The sequence below is a fragment of the Calliopsis andreniformis genome, chromosome 8 (assembly GCF_051401765.1).
Source record: "Calliopsis andreniformis isolate RMS-2024a chromosome 8, iyCalAndr_principal, whole genome shotgun sequence".
In the NCBI taxonomy this organism is placed as follows: domain Eukaryota; kingdom Metazoa; phylum Arthropoda; class Insecta; order Hymenoptera; family Andrenidae; genus Calliopsis; species Calliopsis andreniformis.
The window spans coordinates 5,893,823-5,912,944 of NC_135069.1; the positions used below are offsets into that span (position 1 = coordinate 5,893,823).

The 19,122-nt window shown below is 37.0% G+C and overlaps 1 protein-coding gene across 1 annotated transcript; it reads left to right on the forward strand.

Annotated features, from left to right (window-relative positions):
• Positions 1-251: 251 nt before the first annotated feature.
• On the forward strand, positions 252-13,734 carry Fucta (glycoprotein 3-alpha-L-fucosyltransferase A). The gene is made up of 7 exons (XM_076383292.1): positions 252-460; positions 9,544-9,787; positions 10,115-10,306; positions 10,523-10,747; positions 11,138-11,326; positions 11,747-11,982; positions 13,254-13,734. The coding sequence occupies exons 2-7, from the start codon at positions 9,626-9,628 to the stop codon at positions 13,603-13,605; spliced, it is 1,356 nt and encodes a 451-aa protein (XP_076239407.1). The 5' UTR covers positions 252-460; positions 9,544-9,625; the 3' UTR covers positions 13,606-13,734.
• Positions 13,735-19,122: the final 5,388 nt, after the last annotated feature.

The window sequence follows — 19,122 nt, forward strand, 5'->3', positions numbered from 1 at the left end:
AAGGATACCCAGGTGATCGCGTCCTCGCTGGCAAGCCACCCTCTGCTCTCCTGCAACAGCGCAGCCGCGGCCCTTATAGATTTTCCCGTCGTTCTGTAGGGGTTGCAACGTCGGGGTGTCGACACGGGGCAGCGGGATGGCGGCTCTCGCGCAGCGTCCACGAAAAGGGAAGAGCACTGCGCACAAGCGTGATCGTTCGGTGGAACAGGGAGAGAACTAGGGCCAGGAGGAAGGAGGATACACTGGCGAGAGGGCAGAAGCGACGGACTAGGCCAACCGTCTAGAACGTGAACAGCTCGGGAATGAATAATCTCGCGCATAGGTGGTGCCCGACGTGAAGGATCTGGACATGTGACCAAGCGCGGATGCATCATCCAGGGTGCATCGTCGCCGCGCGATTCCTGCTGCTGGGACTCGCGGCTGAACACGTGGCCTGACGTTCTCCAGAGGTTCCACCACGGTGAGTCCTTCCCTGTTTAGGACACCTTCCTCTGGCTCGAGTCCTGGCCGTGACTCGGTGCTGGGAGACCCTTTCGAGATTAGTCGATGCATCCTCAGCGAGTGTCCTTTCGGTGTAGTCCTCGAGTAGTTTTTGTAATAGGTGTGCCAGTTGTTTTTTGGTTTTGGTTTTGGTTTGCTTTGGACGTGGGATTCATCGCGTGGACGTTTACTTTTTTGGGTGGATCAGAGAGTTTCTTCTTCCGGGGTCTCACCGGTCGCATGGGCTGGGTGGAGTGGGCGTCGATTACTTCCGGGCACGGTTCTCGCGATTTTTAGGCGGTTTTGTTGGGGGAATTGGGTCGCTTTAAGGGGTTTGGATTTAGTTTGGAGTAGCTGAGATCGATGATCGAAGATTAGATGGGTTTGATGGAGATTGAAGCGTATTCTTGGGGTGAATGGGTGTTGGTAACGTGATTGGTTTGTGTTGTGTAGGTTTTTGTTATCTGCTTTTTTCGTGCAGTTTCTATGTGACAGATGTTGCTTTGTATCTGTGTCTAATATGAGTGTAAAAAGTGGAGATATGTCTTTATCAGATTGATTGGGTGCGAATCAGCGACGAGCAGTTTTTGAAATATTTATCTTTCCAATGGGATCGATGTAATAGAGTAGTAATTTAATTTCTTTGGTAGAGTTTTAAGAAACGAGGGAAAATTAAATTTTTCATTAAGTATTACTTTAACAAATGGTTAAAGTCTACCAAAGAGTCGCGGATCACGCGTTATCTTTGATCTTTTTAATTTCTGGAAAGCACTCAGATTAATTGCGATTAAGATACGGTATTTATATATAAAGTCTTCATGGATACTCATGAAGGCAATTAGAAAACTAGAACCTAATTTGAAATTTGCTTGATCCTCTAAATATTACAAATTTTATATATTCTTACATTTGTATGTATTGCATGCATGCTGCACTTTTATTGAAGTATAGAATTATTTAGAAAAATATCATCTTACTCAGCTTTAATTAATATCGATTTAATTTCTGTTTCAATTTATATATCATAATATTATTCCTGCAAATAAGGTACGATCATTGTCACGGTCAATATTTTTGCAAAAATCGAAAATATCGCACCGTGAAGAAACATGAAACTGGAGCGTTTTGTGCCTGTAGTTTTGCTTATCGGATGATACGAAACATTGGGGTTGCTGTTGGAAGTGCCGAGGGGGTGAATCGAGAAGTGGGCGAGAAAGTTGATTCATGCTGGTACGACGTTCTATAGTCCCTCGTCTCTAGCTATACTCTGATAATAAGAACCGATAGCGTCAGTGCCGCATTATAGCCGAATTTAGTATTGAATTTCTAAAAAGAGACTGACCAAGGCCATTAATTTTCTTCTATTGAATGTTCCCTGCGCGAATTTGTTCCACGTGTTATATGGACAGATCGCGTGCAATTCAAATCCAATTTAGACCTCGTTGTATTGTGTAATCGTATAAAAAGTGTGTAGAAATATCATCGACCCTATCCATGGTCTGAAAAATGGGATTTACTAGATCTACATAGATAACAACGAAAAAAAAGTTTCTTGCAAAAGTTTATTTATTTTTAACTTAGGAACAGTCGTACACAGATACAATTATTGGTTATTAATTTTGAAATATATCATTAACTATTTAAAAAAGATTAAAGCATGGCTCAAAGGGTGTAAAAGCTATTTCTTCTTTTCTTTAATAACTAGAAATTTATGTTTACTAAGTTTCGGAAAAAGATATTAGGTTGGCAGGTCAGAATGGTACTAATTAAATTTTAATTGTATTTACAGGGTTGGAATTAGTACTGTATATGATTCTTAAATGATGATCTCTAATTTCTGCTAGGACAGTTCATTTTGGAAACAGTAATTTAAACGAAATTACTCCTTCTATGTACCATCAGGCGTACAATAGCGTTTTCTTTGGATGAAGTTCAGGTTTCGGGTGCAGTAATGTGCTCCTTCCACTGTCCTCTTCATGAATTATCAAATGGTATCCATTCTTCACCTTCACTGGTAATGTGACTTAGAAGTGGTCGATTAGCTCGTTCTCTTCACCCATTCTATGGACGTCTCTTTTGAAAGAACCTGTACATACAAACAAAATTTCATACATTATTTATCTCATTTAGAAAATTTCTTTTGGTTTATTCAGAACAACGTCATGTCATTATAGCAGCAATAAAATTAGGCAAATATGATGCAAATTCTGACCAAAACAATGACAGATCATTTCCACTACAAAAACAATTATTTTTTATATATTCTTGCTGTTTCAATTAATTATACAATATGTGTAGCTTCTTACGAATAAATATATAATATACTAAATAACCTTAACAATTAAGAACTTCTGTATAAAATATTCCAAGATCAGAAGAAAGTCCAAAGATATACTACAGGCGGTTCATGTTAACAGTTCAAAGAGAGCGAAGATGTTTTCGAAACTGAGAACCTTGATCCGAAATTTGAAATCAGTATCCAGTTCTTTGATAGGTCTTAGGGTAAACAAGCCATAGAAAAATCGGAAACGAAGTACAATCGCTGCCTCGATAAACAGAAAAAGAATGTGATAAAGCAGTGTAACAACTGTAATCGAGTAGTCTACAACTAATCTATTTCCACTATGCAGCTTGGCATGGCTGACGCTCTCTCTCTTTCTCTCGCGTTCTAGGATAGACTCGGAATAGAATGTGGGTTCTAGAACGTCAATTGTACACTAGAAATAAGCCGCGCAGCACAAAATACGCCCGCCTATGCGAAAATTCTATGGGACACGTCAACGACATAGCAAATGTAAGTAGAAAAAATTTCGTTCGGTGCACGCCCCCTTGACCACCAACTTTGACCAACCTGTAAGATACTCATTGTCAGATTTATCGTCGACGCGGAATCGAGTTCCCTTTTTTAACAGTATTAACATTCTAACTCTAAGCTAATCTGTACAGTGTGTTTCAAAATTGAATTCATAATTCAATATTTTCGCAATTTTCTCTGTCTTGAAACTGCTTATCGAGTTTCACGAGGAGATTAAGTTTGATGGAGTACAGGGTTTCAGATTTGAGATGGTTCTGAAATGATGTTTGTATAGGGTGATTCAAATGTGGAGGGGGTAGTTTAACGAAGGTGGAGCCTCAGTTCAATTATTAACAATTCTTCTAGTCTTCTTGAGATTCCTCGAATAATGCCCTTTTTTCCATTTAATTTTTTGTACTTATATAATAATAATAATAATAAGTGAAATATTGTAATATAGCTTTGACAATTTAGACACATATATTAAGGTCTGTAGAATACAAAAATGTGATACAGCTTCACGATCCTTATTGTCCTATCACCTTGTTCAGTTTTCATCCTACCAACAGAAGACACCCATTCTCCTCACGATCACATGACCCATTCTCAGCCAAAAATAGCGCAATTAACGTTCACAAAAAAATATTCTTTCACCTCCCACTCGTTGCTCGAAACACCTATCCAGATAAGATTCTCGTCCAGCACCGTGAACAAGGAGCGTTTAACAACTCGCGAAGGAGTCGTTTATGGACGTAAGACGTTTCAGCCTTTCTGAATCCTCGGGTTAAGTGGAGTTTCACGTTTCACTTGGCCACTTATTCCACGGACACCCTGTATATGAGCAAACGTACGTACCCAGGCTCAAAGCAGCGCCATTGTTACGTGCTTTTCGGGGCACTGAAAGTCGAGATTAAATATGCGGGCGTGCTGGAACAAGACTGGGTGAAATACGAAGGCAGATCGTCGGTGTAGAAAGAGGTGAAATCTGTTAGTTTCCTGTTACGTGGCTCGTTATTAACACCCTTTTGTCGTCGTATCCGGGAACGCGCGGCAATCGGCGATAGGGAATTCGAACGCCGCCTTTATTTGAGTTATCTCGATGAGGCGCGCGTTTGGATTATGCTTTGTTTACTGTTGATGTTATCAGATTACTTGCGTCATTTTTTACCGAAGGCCGCTTGTGTTTGTTGGCTGACGTTGTTGAAGTGCATTTTCCTACTAGTTTTCGTTAATCAGTTATCGTAGTAGTTTCAATTTTATTAGGCGATAAAGAGAGGAATAATTAACTCTTCGGGGTTAGGTGGGTTAAAAATTGCCCCACTTTTTGATTAGCTTTTTATGCACGGTGAGATATATTTTAACCCACCTCGAAAAGTTGAAGTTATATATTTTATATAAAGTTTTTTATTCAGTTTGGCAATGCTATTCTGTGCAACTTGGGTTTTTATTTTCTTTAAAATTGTGTGCTTCAAAGAATTAAGAGCTGATAAGGAATTTATGGTCGCCTTGAAAACCATGATGCCTGGAGATGGAGCAGTTGGTGATCTGTTCGAGTATCAGGATTTCTGTACCTTTCACAGGGCTTCAAGAATAGATATTAGATATTTTCAAAAGTGATGTTTCAAGCCAAATTAATTGTTAATGATACACTTAACATGTGCTTAAATGTATCTGACTTCCAGACTTATTCGATTTTCGTTGTGAAGTAGACAAATTCGACAGAGCGACGTAAGTAGAGTAAGACAGTAGAGTAAGTCCCTAGTCAGACACATTTCTGGTATACATACTTTAAGTGTTTCTTCAAACAATTAATATCTCTAAAACACAGCTTCCCCATTTTTCATTTTTGTCTCATTTTGAAGCACAGAATAAATTTTTAATATCAAATAATCTTTATAGTAATAATTAAACTGCGGATTTTTATGCATTTATAGAAATTTGAAATGTATACAAGTTTACAGAATCCATAAAATATTCAGAAACATAAACAATATGAAAATCAGAGAGCAAATTGTAGTATGTGAGAGGTAAAGAATATTTTTATTTAACTCTTATTTTTTTAACTATGTTTATGAAAATATGAAATCGTATAAAAGCCTGCAGTCTAGTAATAATACATATTTCTATATCTCCATTATATTTAAATATATTATTACACGCTATAATGTATGACGTTCCCCTGAAAGTAAAATAATAATTGGAGGTTTGGAGAATGCATAAAGTTATCACATAAATGGATATCTCTCACATGAATAGTTTCAGATAATGTAACGAATTATTCCCTCTGACGCAGTAATATGACAGGAACCCAGAACTGGGTCTGTAGAAATATCGATGAGGCCTGTATTTTATTGGTACCGTTAGCGCGATAGGGAACGATAAATCTGCCAGCTTTATTTATTGTGTTTATCGAACGGTGTGAATAACAATGCACGCGGCCACCGTGTCGACGCGAAATCCGTCAGACTTAATTAAAACCCCGTTTCAATTGGAAAGAAGTCATTAGGAACGTGCTCGATATTTCCCACGGTCATTGAGGACAGTCCGTTAGGCCTTTTGATATCGAGGTTAAAGTAAATCGAACGAAATTTCAAAAAGCAGGGAGACATTTATGCACCGACCTCGACGCGCGCATAAAACCTTCGATTCGTATTGGGAAATTGATTTGCGTGAAATTCATGCTGGATGGAAATTAATTTGCGTAATTGAAGGAAAAATTATGGAATTATGTTTCTTCCATTTACTTTGGGTACGAGATAAATATGCATAAACGAACTTGATTACTCATTTATATATGGTAGTCTATGAGCATTTAAATCTCCATGATTTGATTTTTCAAATGGTAGAACTACGTAGATTGGTTTTAATATTATTAATGAATATCTATGGAAGTATTAATACTGATTTTGTGAAAAATATTGAGGTTATAAGAATACGTCTATTTAGCCTTCAAAATCATTTGAATAGAATTATAATATAGAGCACACATATATGTAGATATTTGAGAATTTTTAATTATAGAAAATTTTAATAGACACCTCTGCATTAAGTCATTCATAAAAGAGTATCATCTGTAATACCTTTATTGACAAAACATCTTGTTAACCTTTACAACCACGTGACACTTATTATTTATAACATACAGCAAGCGAGTGAAATTGTTCAGTTGTAACGCAGCAGCGTTCGTGAAAGTTCATATCGATGAACTCGTTCTTTAATTCAGTTTTATCGTTTATTATGAATTAGGAAACGTAAGTTCTAATAGTAATGTTAATTTTTCGTGCTCGTGTGCGTGTTATAAAATTTTTTGCTGAGAAACCAGCCAGTTGTTCATATATTCATGGTGGCCGTAAACCTCTGATGTCTGTCTATAATTTGAACAGTATTTTTATGGCTGATAGGTCTGTAACCGGGTTTGGTTAATATTCGTTTTCCTCAACGTAAGTAGAAGCGATAAGATACCGATATACCACAGCGTGATGAAGTCAGTGGTCACTAGTAATACTCAGGTGGTCCACGAGTGAACATTTGTCGAATGAGTCGTCAGTGAAAATTTAATGTCTTTACTTTACCTATTTTAAAATACCTATTTTCTTTCCATTCATATCTAGGATAATAGACGATGCAAACTGAACATTAACGTGAAGTGTGTCGATAGTGAAATAGTGTGAGCAAACTAGCATCATAAGTAAAAATTATAGATAGAAATAAAACTGATGTTTCGATAAAAGTTCTTTTTTAATGGTGAGCGTGTGTGTTATCACTTCTAAGTTTATTTTATCGCATAGCTATCAAGTGAGCGTTCATACCTATATAATGTTGATATTTGGCGATGTCACGCGTTACTTTTTCGTGGGTAATATCGTCAATTACGTAGAAGTATTTTAAGTAGTGTCTAAATCTTTTTTATTCTCGCGTTGGAAATTCAAATAACGCGCGCCGGAAGTGGGACCTTTAAGCTTGGACTGCTCGTGTGTTGAAAAGGAAATTTTCAATCGTGGAACAGTAATGAAATTTCTTATTTTATTTGTAAAGAGAAGTTTGTGTGTTACAATTTAAAAATTGATAATTTAAACTTTTTATTTAGATTTTTTAAAAATATTTAAAAATTCGACTTGTTATCTGAGTCTTTTATTCCAAATTATTTTCAAATGTCTATAATATGAATGACAAGCTGCTTCTTTCTTGTATCGTTACCTTGCACTCTATTTGCACCTGAAGCAAATTATGCGAACGCGTCTTGCATTTTAAATTTGTGTAAAGTGAACATGCACAGAGTGTAATAAAAAAAGATATTACGTAGTCTTTGTGACATCCGAAGTGTACTTGCTTATTTCACATTACGAGGCAGGAATCGATCCTTAGAGGCTACCATGGTTACTTCTCATAGGACGTAAAAATATATAGTGGTTTACTTTACTGATTAGCACTCCTAAGGAGGAAGAACGATAAAAATTGCGATAATACAACTTTTTTAATTATTACGCGACGGAAACGTTGAAGGCCTCCCGATACCATTGCTAACTGTTTTGTATTATCACATTTTGAAAATATACCCACGTATCCGTGAATATGCAATATGCATCATAGATTATGTAAAAGGAAACGATATATCGGTCATTCACAGTAGATTCAGACGGTTTAGAGTGTTTAGACTATTATGAAATACTATGAATAGTATTTTATCTACAGTGTGTTCCGTTTAAGTGTAAACTGAAAGTTTATCTGAAAATTAGGTATCATTCTTAAAGTTTTAACTAAACATATTGAAGGATGAAACATGAAAAACTCTGATACTTCAATATTAATTTTTTACTTTTTTGTTGCCTATCATGTTAATTCGAGTTCCTCGTTATCCGTGGGAAAAATTAAACACGCGTGTAAAAAATGCAAGAAAAAAATTCATAGTCGCGTGAGTGATAAGTGACACTTCAGTGTCACTTAACATATAAGTGACCTTCACCCTTACTGAATTCCACCCTACGTATTAACTTACTCCGCTGTGTTGCTTTTAGCAGAGCTTATTTCACAGTATATTTAAGTGTATATACCCACTGACGAGCCCAATTTATTTGTTAATAATAAAATTCTGTATTAGCTTTATCAGAATAACGTCATTCGTCTGAGAAACGGGGAAATCAAATTTTCGGACCTGATATTTTTTATCAATCAGATCTCTATATCTGTGGTTACACGATAAAGTAACTTTAGTCAAATTCGTGAAAAATTTAAGTTTATGACTTACTTAAAATATATAAGATACAATTCGTATTTTCAACGAAAAAGAATTCAATTAAAGAAACTTATTTTCCAAAAACGAAAATGAATAAAAGCTAAGTTTATAATATAAAATTTAAAATATTTAAAAATTTGAAATATTTTTAAATTTGAAATATTTAAAATTTGAAATATTTAAAAATTTGAAATATTTTTAAATTTGAAATATTTAAAATTTGAAATATTTAAAAATTTGAAAAATGTTAAGTAGTTTAACATGTTCACTGTCAAGTTATTTCCATCAGAAATTAAACTCCCAGTTAAACTTTACATAAAAGTTATAATTTTAAAGGAGACTATTTTTGTGTAATTATTCTTATTATTTTACAGTGTTTCTTATTTTATATACTATACTCCATTATGAATACTTGCAAAGTGGGTTCATAGTCGTGTAATTTACTATTATTTATAGCTGCAGGGTAAAATGTACTCGCGTGCAGACCGTCAAAGGAGCCTTTACGTCATCTTGCAATGAACTTTACTGATATATTTAACCATAAAGTGTTTATTTCGAGCAACTTAGTGTTCCTACAATAACGTTATTTCTGAATACCATTGACTATGCAGGTTATTGTTAGACCAAAACAATTATTCACATTCAACGAAGTCAAACGTCGAAGCTGTCGTGACCATTCAGAGATCGCTTATCATACAATTTATACAGAAGTATATTCACAATTACGAACTCCTCACTACTCTGATATGATCTTTTGATACCTACATATATTTAACGCTAGCATACTTGGACGAGTGATTGACTAACGGAGTGTCAGCATTTACTCAAGCCATTCACTCATCTTAACACGTTCTCCTTTGAAGAGGGTCTAAACTCTGAAGTCGAGGATAACTGAAGTTTCCATTGACACGTCGTATTTAACTTTCAACAAAGAAATTTTTATTAGAGGGGAACAGTCTGTGAGGCGTCCCCTAAATTGCAGATTTACCCAGTCAATTACTGGAATATCAACAAAATTTTTATTTCATGTTTCCAGCGTAGCTGAATGGATGTTGCGGGTCAGAGGGGAGGCAGCGCATGGATAGATAAAGATTTTTGACAAGAAGGAAACGTACGGCATGGGTCTGCCGCGTTTCTCTCTGAAGGGATACTTTCTCTATGTGCTATGCTTCTGTGGTGTGCTGCTGATCCTCCTCAATGTACTGCAAGACGAGATATGGCACCGAATGCGACCTAATCCTGGTCAAACCCCGCCAGTTCGTGTCGTTGACCACGTCAAGGTAGTTCACCTTCTTCATTAATCATTTATTCAAATTTTCGCTTATGGTACACACTACAATACACATTATGACCCTCTTTCAATCCTTTAAATTGTAAGAATATAATTTAAAATAAAGAATATTATTTAGAAAGTGTTTAGAAAGTCTAATTTTTCAAGAATGTCAAAAATGGATGTTAAATGTGTTAGCTTCAGATAAAGCAAGTATCTTATCAATGCTTCAAGTGTTAATCAAATTGCTATTATGGTTATTGATTCTGATAGCTTTTGTCCAGGTGTACAAAATTGTGTTTCGAATAATACAGATAAATGATATTTCTGTCCCAAGGCATCCAACGTGACTGGTACGACAGTTCTGCCGCACCATACCGTGAATGCTGCAGATCCATCAATGAGGCCATGGTACATGAAGGGGGGTGTCAGGAGGCCTTATCCTGCCTTGAGGTCCAATCGAACTGGACGAAGATTGGCTCACCTGTGGCCCGAGGAGGATGCTTATGACGATCGTGTCACGAATCAAGTGAGATTCACAAATGATTGCCACTCATTTATCAAACTGCTCTCGTAAGAATTACTCTCAGAGAACCTAGGATCTAATTTTCAAATTGAAATCCCAGAAGTGTTAAAGAAAGATGAAATTAAAGTCCCACAAATGGTTCAGACCAAACCTGCGAATTTTGATTTCCTTAAATAATGTTTCACAATATTTCAATTGACACTGTATCGTGTTTTATAGCTAATGTTCGTGCCGCCTAATTACAATAAAACGAAAGCAGAGCATCAGTTGAAGAAGATAATGATTCCACATGGCATGCCCGAGGCAAAAGTCGGCCCCGACATATTCCTCCAGCATCGTTGCCCAGTGAACACCTGCACGATCATCAGGGAGAGTTCTGACGAGGCTGACTTGATCCTCTTCAAGGACTACATAACTCACGTGGGAAGAAGATCCTCAAAGCAAGTACGTAACATGATTCTTCCTCTAATCGAAGCACCTCTAATGAATATGACTTTGATAAATGCCTCTTACGTTTTACGTATCCTTGTTTATATTTTTCACAATTAATTTCGACTTGTTTTTGCAAACGAGATTTGACTACCTTAACGCTACGATCAGTGCAAAAGAATGTTCACTTTATTAACGAAGGAATAGAAACTTTGTGATAATAAAGTCGCTTAGTAGATAACTGTACCAATTGGTCATCGAAAAAATAATGTTGGAAAAAAGATTCAGGCGCAGTTGAAGAAAGCATTCTTTTGCTCAGGCGACGAAAGAAAAAATCCTTGTCTGTGCTATCGTTCAAAATTTAGCTTCATATACGTCGAATGAGACTGATACGATTTTCAGCAGGTGTGGATGCTGTATTTTTTAGAGTGCCCTTATCACACGCAAAGCGTGAGGAACGCTGTCATCAATTGGACGGCGACTTATCGCCGTGATAGCGACATAGTCGCGCCCTACGAAAGATGGCAGTATTACGATCCTAGCATCACGCAAATACCGCAGACATTCAATTACGCGGCCAACAAGACTAAGAAGGTAATGACGTTTTTATGTAACCCATCTCTCGCGATCAAGTTCATGTTTGAATGGTCGAGATATGTAGAAGCACCTTTTTTAAGTTTAGAGCTCGAGACGAAAATTACTAAGATATGCATAGAGTGTTAGTTAATAGGTGTCAGATGTGTCAAATTGAGGCGAAAATCAAGAATGACAAAATTGCATATAAGGTTTCTTTTCAGAGTTATTTATGTGTCTGACTTGAGACTGGACTTATTCTACTGATTTTCCTGTGCCTCTCCTGGCTAGCGTACGTAGGTAGTAGAATAACCCCAGTCTCGAGTCAGACACGTTAATAACTCTGAAACGAGACCTCAAATGTAATTTTATCATTCGTCATTTTTTTCATATTTTATTATGTGGAATCACCACGCCCTTTTTTATGCATATTGTTTTCAGGTGGCATGGTTCGTCTCCAATTGTCATCCACGAAACCAACGAATGCATTACGCCAAAGAGCTATCGAAGTACATCCAAGTGGACATTTATGGTACCTGCGGAACCCTAAGGTGTCCACGATCCCAATCTCAGGCGTGCTTCGATATGCTGGACGAAGACTACAAGTTCTATCTCGCCTTCGAGAACTCGAATTGCAAAGACTACATCACCGAGAAATTCTTCGTCAACGGTCTCGGGTATGACGTGCTTCCCTTGTATCCCTAATTAACCCCATTAGGCCGCGAAGTTTGTTTAATTAGAAGCTAACGATGATAATTTACAAGATACGGTTATGAAAGATTTCCCAGCTGGGTTGTTAGAGTAATTGCCAAAGTGTGCTTCACACGCAGCTGTTGTCACTCGTGCTTAGTGCACTTCGCCGCATGTAGTGGTCCTCAAGAATCCCTCTTGCCCTACTTCGTTCGAGTGTTGCCTTCGCCGAGTTTTTGGGATAAGGGTTACTATTGCCAGAAACTCAAGTGCCGTGGCCGATCTTCATTCGAATACGACCGACATTCCCTCGTGACGTGGATTCCGATCGATGAAAGAAATTTCAGATTTAATATCACGTTTCATAGTACCCCATACCCCTCAGATCCCCTTTTACCCCTTGAACAAATTTTTTGGTACTTTAATAATATCAATGGCCTACATGTAGAAGCTATCCATATTAAATTTCAGAAAATTTCAGTAAGCGAATCTATGAGAGATATAAAGCAAAATAGACGCCAAATATGCACATACACACGTATACACACGTATTTTTAAATATATATAGTAATTAGTCATCAGTTTTTTGGTATTTTGGTGTCTGACTTGGGACTTATTCTACTGATTTTATTGTGTCTGACTTGGCGTTTATTCTACTGATTTCTCTGTGGCTGAATTCGGACTTATTCTACTGATTTCTCTGTGTCTGGCTTGGAACTTATTTTATTGATTTCTGTATGTTAGACCTAGCTGCTGTAGGCTAGTAGTAGAATAAGTCATAAGTCAGACATATTTCTCGCGTACTCTAGGTACTTTCTCAATATCTATAATTATGAAATTAAGCTTTAAATGAGATTTTATGTATCTTCATTCCAGTCCTATTTTCATATATAGAATGAATCCTTAAAATTTCTGACACCTGTGGTCGAATGCCTAGTATAACTGAACAGTAGATTTTTATACACTTTTGGAGATTTGAAAAATATAAAATAGTATAAAAAGTTATATAATGCAAATGATATACAAAAATATAGAAAATATGAGAAATAGACTGTACATTACAGTACCAAAAAGGTGAAGCAAATTTTATGAAGCAAGTCAAAAATTCTTTTAAAATTATATTTTCATTTTTGTGATTCTACTCATTCCTAAGTGATTCAATGAATAAAATGACCTATTTAGAGTAGAATATCCGCAATAAAATCATTGAAAATCCTCCCAGTCCCTATAAAACTTCTTAATATCTTCTTTCCTCCAGGCACAACGTCCTGCCCATCGTCATGGGCGCCCACCCAACAGACTACGCCCGCAGCGCGCCTTATCGCTCCTACATCCACGTGGACGAGTTCGAGTCGCCGAAGGAGCTCGCCGAGTACCTGCACCGTCTGGACCGCGACGACGAGCTGTACAACTCGTACTTTCGGTGGAAGGGCACGGGCGAGTTCATCAACACGTTCTTCTGGTGCCGTGTCTGCGCGATGCTGCACGACGACCGACCCCCAAAGTCGTACAAAGACGTGAACGAGTGGTGGCGAGGCGACGGTATCTGCACGACCAGCTCGTGGCGCGAGCACGATCTCTCGCGCGTCGAAAATCTCAAGAACACTTGAGGACCGCCGCGCGAGGCTGGGTTCGTTCTCGTGAAACGACGCATTCGTCGAATGAGTCGTCTGGACTTCCAAAGGGCGCGCGAGATTTCGATGGCAGAGACAGATCGTGCTGTCGCTTTTCATTGAGTTCTTTTTTCTTTGGGATAATCCACCACTGACGAAGGTGGACGAGGGCTCGAGCACGCTGGGGCGTCGCTGGCGTCCTGGCGGCGCTCGACTCGAGGGAAAGACTGCTGATCACGAATTTGATGAAACGCTAGGACTTATTCGAATTTGTACTTTTCGAGAGCCACGCGGACTTTTTCATGTCAATCCATTCGCCCAGGGCGATGTTTTTACGATTATTGAGACGATGCTGCTTTGAAGGCAGAGTCGAGGCGATCGATACTCTGATCACGGTCAATTACGTGCTACTGTGCTTGACAGTGCTGACGAATTAGGGGTTTGGTTTAGTTTGGGTTGGAGGGATGACGTTGGGTTTCCTGTATGGTCGATGCTGAATTTCTTTTCGTTGTCATCGAAGTCGATTACGCACAGCAGATAGTTTCAGCATATCACTTGAGGCGAGTTTCTAAGGTGTTCCTTCGGGGTTTGTAGGGAGGCAATTTTTTAATTAGACTCGGATTGAAGATTCTTAGGATGGTATTTTCGTAAGACGTGATCGTGACAATTTGAAGAGTATTTGTAAAATGACTGTAAGGGATAATGATGCAAATTGATTATAGTTGATTGCAAAATTGCACACATGCCATTTTAAAAAACGTTTCTAGTTTCCATTTTGTGACACGTACTGGGACTTGCCTACTTTTAAAGTTCAATACTCATGAATTTAAGTAACCATAGACAGAACACAGTAATTCATAATCACATGAAACATATGAGGGAAAATTTTGAGAAGAACACGAAAAAAAATTCGTTCAAATGTGCGTGAAAATTCAAGTCGACTGAGGGTTCAATTTTTACAAAAGATGTGAAACATAAAGCAGTCGCACACAAGCATTTTTGCCTTCCTTTTAAGCGAACCTTAAGCCACATTCCCACTTGTGTAACTCATAGTGCATAGTGCATAAAGATAAATCATGTAATCTTGCACCATGGATTGTAAAGTAGAAATGTGTCTTAAATTTCAAGCACAAGGCAGTAACCAGGTTCTCTTGCCAAATTTTTTCATCAAGTGGCATTCTCAAAAATTCGTTCAGAATCAAAGCAATACGATCGTATTCGTTTAGCAAAGAAGTTTCTACTGCATCTAATGCAATAGAAAACAAGGGTACTATTTCACAATGTATGAAATTCGATCGTACACAGATTAACGTAATTTTAAATGTTTCTGGAACATCAACGATGCAAACGCTATCTTCGTCCAGTATTCAGATAAGTATTCATGCGGGTGTGCCCTGAATGAATATTTATCAGTATTTCGGCGAACTATTCATGTGGGTTCGAATTCAAATTACACTTTGCTTTTTGGTGATCGATTCTTCATTAACATTTCCTTGGACTCTATAGAATGAGTCAGTAACTTCGTTCTCCAAGCGAGTAAACTCATGTTGAGTAAATTCATCACCTCTAAACTACCTGTAAATTGAGACTACCGAAAAACGAACACGTCTACGATTTTACTCGTTGATAAACAGTAGCTCACGTAAACGTTAAAGTCAATGTACAATATTTAGAGTAATATCTCAGAATACTCTCGAGTTTCGGCAAGTCATTGTTCTCCAAAATGGCTGCTGGTGCCTCAAGATTATTCTGTGAGAGTGGAATTGAGTATAGAGAACGTAAGATGTTGGCATGTAATCGAAAATTGTTTAGTATAATATGGGACTAATTGTTCCCTTAGATTCGAACCTACACGGATAAGCCTTGAGTGGAGCAAAGTTAGTGTTTGGCAACCATGGTGTCATTAAACCTATTCCGTCTTATTTTCATGTATCGTTTAAATCCTAAGTATTAAGCCTCATTGCATAATTAATTCATATTCATTAAAGTACATTTTCAATATATACTACTTAAGTATCGTTAACTAGTAAAATTGAGTCATCACTCAGGGTTGCCAACCACTGACACGAATAATGTCACTTTCGTGCAAGTGACTATTGAGGTAAAGAGAGTCTCCATGTTATGTCGGTGTATATTTAACTCATATGTAAATGTACAGTCGTTCTTTGTAAAATACGCCAGCAAGTGTGCGAGATTTCTGTGAGATCTAGTCAATCGCGACATCGCCGAAGGAACTTCTTCGGGTCATCCTGATCGCTGCGCGTGCAGCGAGTACCTGTTTAAATGATTCCTAGTACTATTTACTTTTCGATTAAATTACGATAGGTTAATTATTTTAAGTAATACAGTGAATCGTTGAGTACTTACTTTCAGAATCTTACAGTTTCGTTAACTGTACAAGCTATCACAGTGGCAAGAATTATCAATTTGTTGGTCAAAGTGTTCAGATGTTGGCCGAACATTCGCCATATTTTTTTGTCACTTGTAATTATTTTGTTTTATACCTGCAGTTGCGTTTACCAAAGCTTTATTCTGATTTTTCATTCAAAACATATCAATTAAGAACTCGGTGACAGCCAAGTGATTAATTTGTTTCGAAGGTACAGAAGCTTTTGTTAACCATGAACTGATACAAAGTTGAAAAATGATTGACGTGCAGCTAGGAAATGACGCAAGTTGCGTAAGCAAATCAGTATTCGCTTCCATATATTGTACAAAGTATAATAATTGCACAAACGATGAATTTCCATTTGCAACTTTCAATTTCGCATCGTTCGTTTATTCAGCTCCATTAATTTGCCACGTCACTTAGCGTTTAAAACCATCGCGACTGAAACGCTGATGAAACATAACGACCTTCGACAGTTACTCTGACCATGGTTAATCAATTAGTCTCACACGGAACACAATTTAATTCTCAAATGTGATAGAAGTCCACATAGAGGTTGTTCCCTAGAGCTTCTCTTCTTTCGAATTCAAGTCCTTTCTATTTTTACAAGCGCAACGGAATTGTAATAGCATACAAAGCTAAAAAACCTTGTGTTCTCCATCACTCATAACTTCATTCACGGAATTACGTAACATACCCTTCTGTTCTAGATATTAACGCAAGGTATAGACATAATATAGAATTGTATATGAATCATTATCGAAAGTAAGATAGCGTTAATTTCGAAGAGGGTGAGAAACTGTTAATTAGCGTACAACGAATTTGTAAAACTGAGTGGAAGTTAAAAGGTAGAATCTAGGCTACAGCCAATACAAAATCAGCTGTTCAAAGCAGACTTTGTCTTGACTGTAACTTGCTGTTACTTTATACAAATATATAATTTGTTTCCTTTCTTTCTGGATGAAAGTTACGTGCTACGATTAATTGGAAAATTTGAAGCAGGCCATATTGAAACGAGGACGAAGATTGGAACGTAGAATTAGTGCTAGCCCAAAGGGTTCAATGGTAAAGCTAGCATAGCTCAAAAAACACGTAGCTCAAAACGAGAGGTAGCAAAAGGGAAAAGAGGATAAAAATGTTGCACACTCGAATTACGCACGCGTGGAAAACTATAATCGAGTTACTTCGGGTTGTGGGACCTCGCCACAGCATCCAATCGGTTCCTATCGTAATGACGATCCTTCAGAGTGCGCACAAGCAAGATAACTTAATTAGGTAACTTAATTAATTAGCTGTGAAAATATGAAACGATTGAAAACACGAACCGAGAACTGTAGGAGTCTAGAGTACCAAGTGTGCCCTAGGCGTCGTGATGTGTGGTTTTCGATTGATTTATTGATTATTGGTGCTGATTGCAATGGTTGGTGCTGGTGTACGCTACGTGAATTCGACCACAGGATGAGATTCGTTTCTGGCGGCGAGTGTTAATCGATAATTATAGAGAATTAGCGTGTAAGTATTAGGATGTTTGTAAGCGACGTAAAGAAAGACACACTGTTACGTTTTTATTTCAACTTCTTTGTGATATATTTTTCAGTTGTTAATGAGAAGCAAGTATAAGTGCTTTCTGTATATTTTAAAATGTTAACTATTTCGATCTTAATGCGACCAAAAACAAAAAAAATTGAGACATTAATGATGTCTCCCAGTTGCAAATCTTTTTTGAAAGGATTTCGAAAGGTTCAAACCAAGTGCAATAAAATTAGATCCATTTTTGGACTACTTTAGGGTGACACGATCATTTTTTATTATAGTATTTATAATTCAATATTTGTTTCCTTGTAATATCTGGTGCTATTCATCAGCTATATTCAGAAGAAAATTAATTGGCAGCTTAAAGTCAATAACGAACTGCTCCCCATCATGTAAGTGGACTGTCTTTTATTTTTTCCCATAAAATGACAAATCTGAATTATGTATTGGATAGCACTGGTAGTACATGAGGTTCACTTCATTTCAACGAATATTTGAGCGAACAAGTATTTTTAATTGAATATATTTTATATTTATTAAAGTGGAAGACAACATTACTATGTACTGCATAGAAGTTAATTGTCAAAGTGATCGCACGTTGTGAGACTAGATAGCGTCATAATTTGTAAATAGTGACATTATAGTTGTAAAAAAACTCGATCGTACATTATAATAATGGCATTTAACGACACATCAATATTCGAGGTTTGTAGATACAGGGAGTGAAACACGTATCCCTTTCATTCTATTCCATCAAGAAACAGCGTGCCACCGATCATTCATTATCATGAGAATTGACCGAGAGAAATGTTGCATCGTTGTAGTGAATTGTTATTTCGACACGATTCTTTGTATTTTTTTAAAAAAATGCTGTTTTACGTATCGAGTTTCCTAAGTGAACATTCACACTCGTGCAGTCTTCTTTCATGCATTTTTAAAGATTGTGTGAACATCTTGTAATCACATCATTTCTGTTAGCCTCGTCTTTGGATCTAACGTGATATTTTGTATTGAATCGTGACGCCATGATTTTGTAATATATTTTTGTCGAAGTGTTCGACCCTTACGCTTACAAGAGTATTTGTTTTCGTTTATTGTAATAATTGTGAAGTTATGCGTACTTGTATCGATGTTATCTACGTTTCTGATTGTGGGAATAAAATGAACTCTATTCTTACATTGTAATTTTCATTACTCCAAACTCTTGAAATAGCATTAATTGTTAATAAGAGTGGGAAGATTCATACAAGTGGCTGAGAACAAAATTAGAGGTAGTTAATGATAGCTAAACGTTCAAGAGGGGATGTTTAACTATAATTTTATTTTAACCCTGCTTTTAATAACTATATATTCACTTCGATATTATTTATTTCAAATATTAGATGTACAGTAAATATTTTACGACAATTGCTCGAAATAAATTCAGCCTGAGCTCTTCATATTTTCTACATTTCGTACTACAACAAAAGCAGATAAGTTCGATTGTATCGAATTATTTCAGTATCGAGGTTTAATGAAAGAAGAGGTGGCAAAGGAGAGAGGGTGAACTATTGTATTGAATTGACAGTCTCAACACCTCGAGAAAATGGAAC